Here is a 236-nt window from a genome sequence, read left to right on the forward strand (position 1 = left end):
GCCATGCCTCCTCTCATTCCTGGTGTAGCCGGAGGGACACTCGGAGAGGCACTGCCGTTGGTGGATGACGAATTTGGAGGCATCGCGGGGGTTGTCGGAGACCTTGCGGAGGCTGGCACAGTACTCGGCGGTGACGCAGCGCCAGCCCTCGTACTCGTAGGTGCGAGGCGGGCAGGAGGGCAGGCAGTGCCCGTTGAAGTGGAAATGACGACAGGCGACGCAGGCTCGGTTGTCGC

The 236-nt window shown here is 64.8% G+C and overlaps 1 protein-coding gene across 1 annotated transcript in view; it reads right to left on the reverse strand.

The window, feature by feature from the left end:
• Positions 1–153, reverse strand: part of LOC104162579 (insulin receptor-related protein-like) — a gene marked incomplete at both ends in the record, with an annotated part of 2297 nt that extends 2144 nt beyond the window's left edge. The window contains one exon of the mRNA XM_009701338.1: positions 3–153. Within this exon, the coding sequence (XP_009699640.1) occupies positions 3–153 (151 nt within the window). The remainder of the gene's footprint in view (positions 1–2) is intronic.
• Positions 154–236: the final 83 nt, after the last annotated feature.

This window comes from Cariama cristata, unplaced genomic scaffold (genome assembly GCF_000690535.1).
Source record: "Cariama cristata isolate BGI_N322 unplaced genomic scaffold, ASM69053v1 scaffold29435, whole genome shotgun sequence".
Taxonomy (NCBI): Eukaryota; Metazoa; Chordata; class Aves; order Cariamiformes; family Cariamidae; genus Cariama; species Cariama cristata.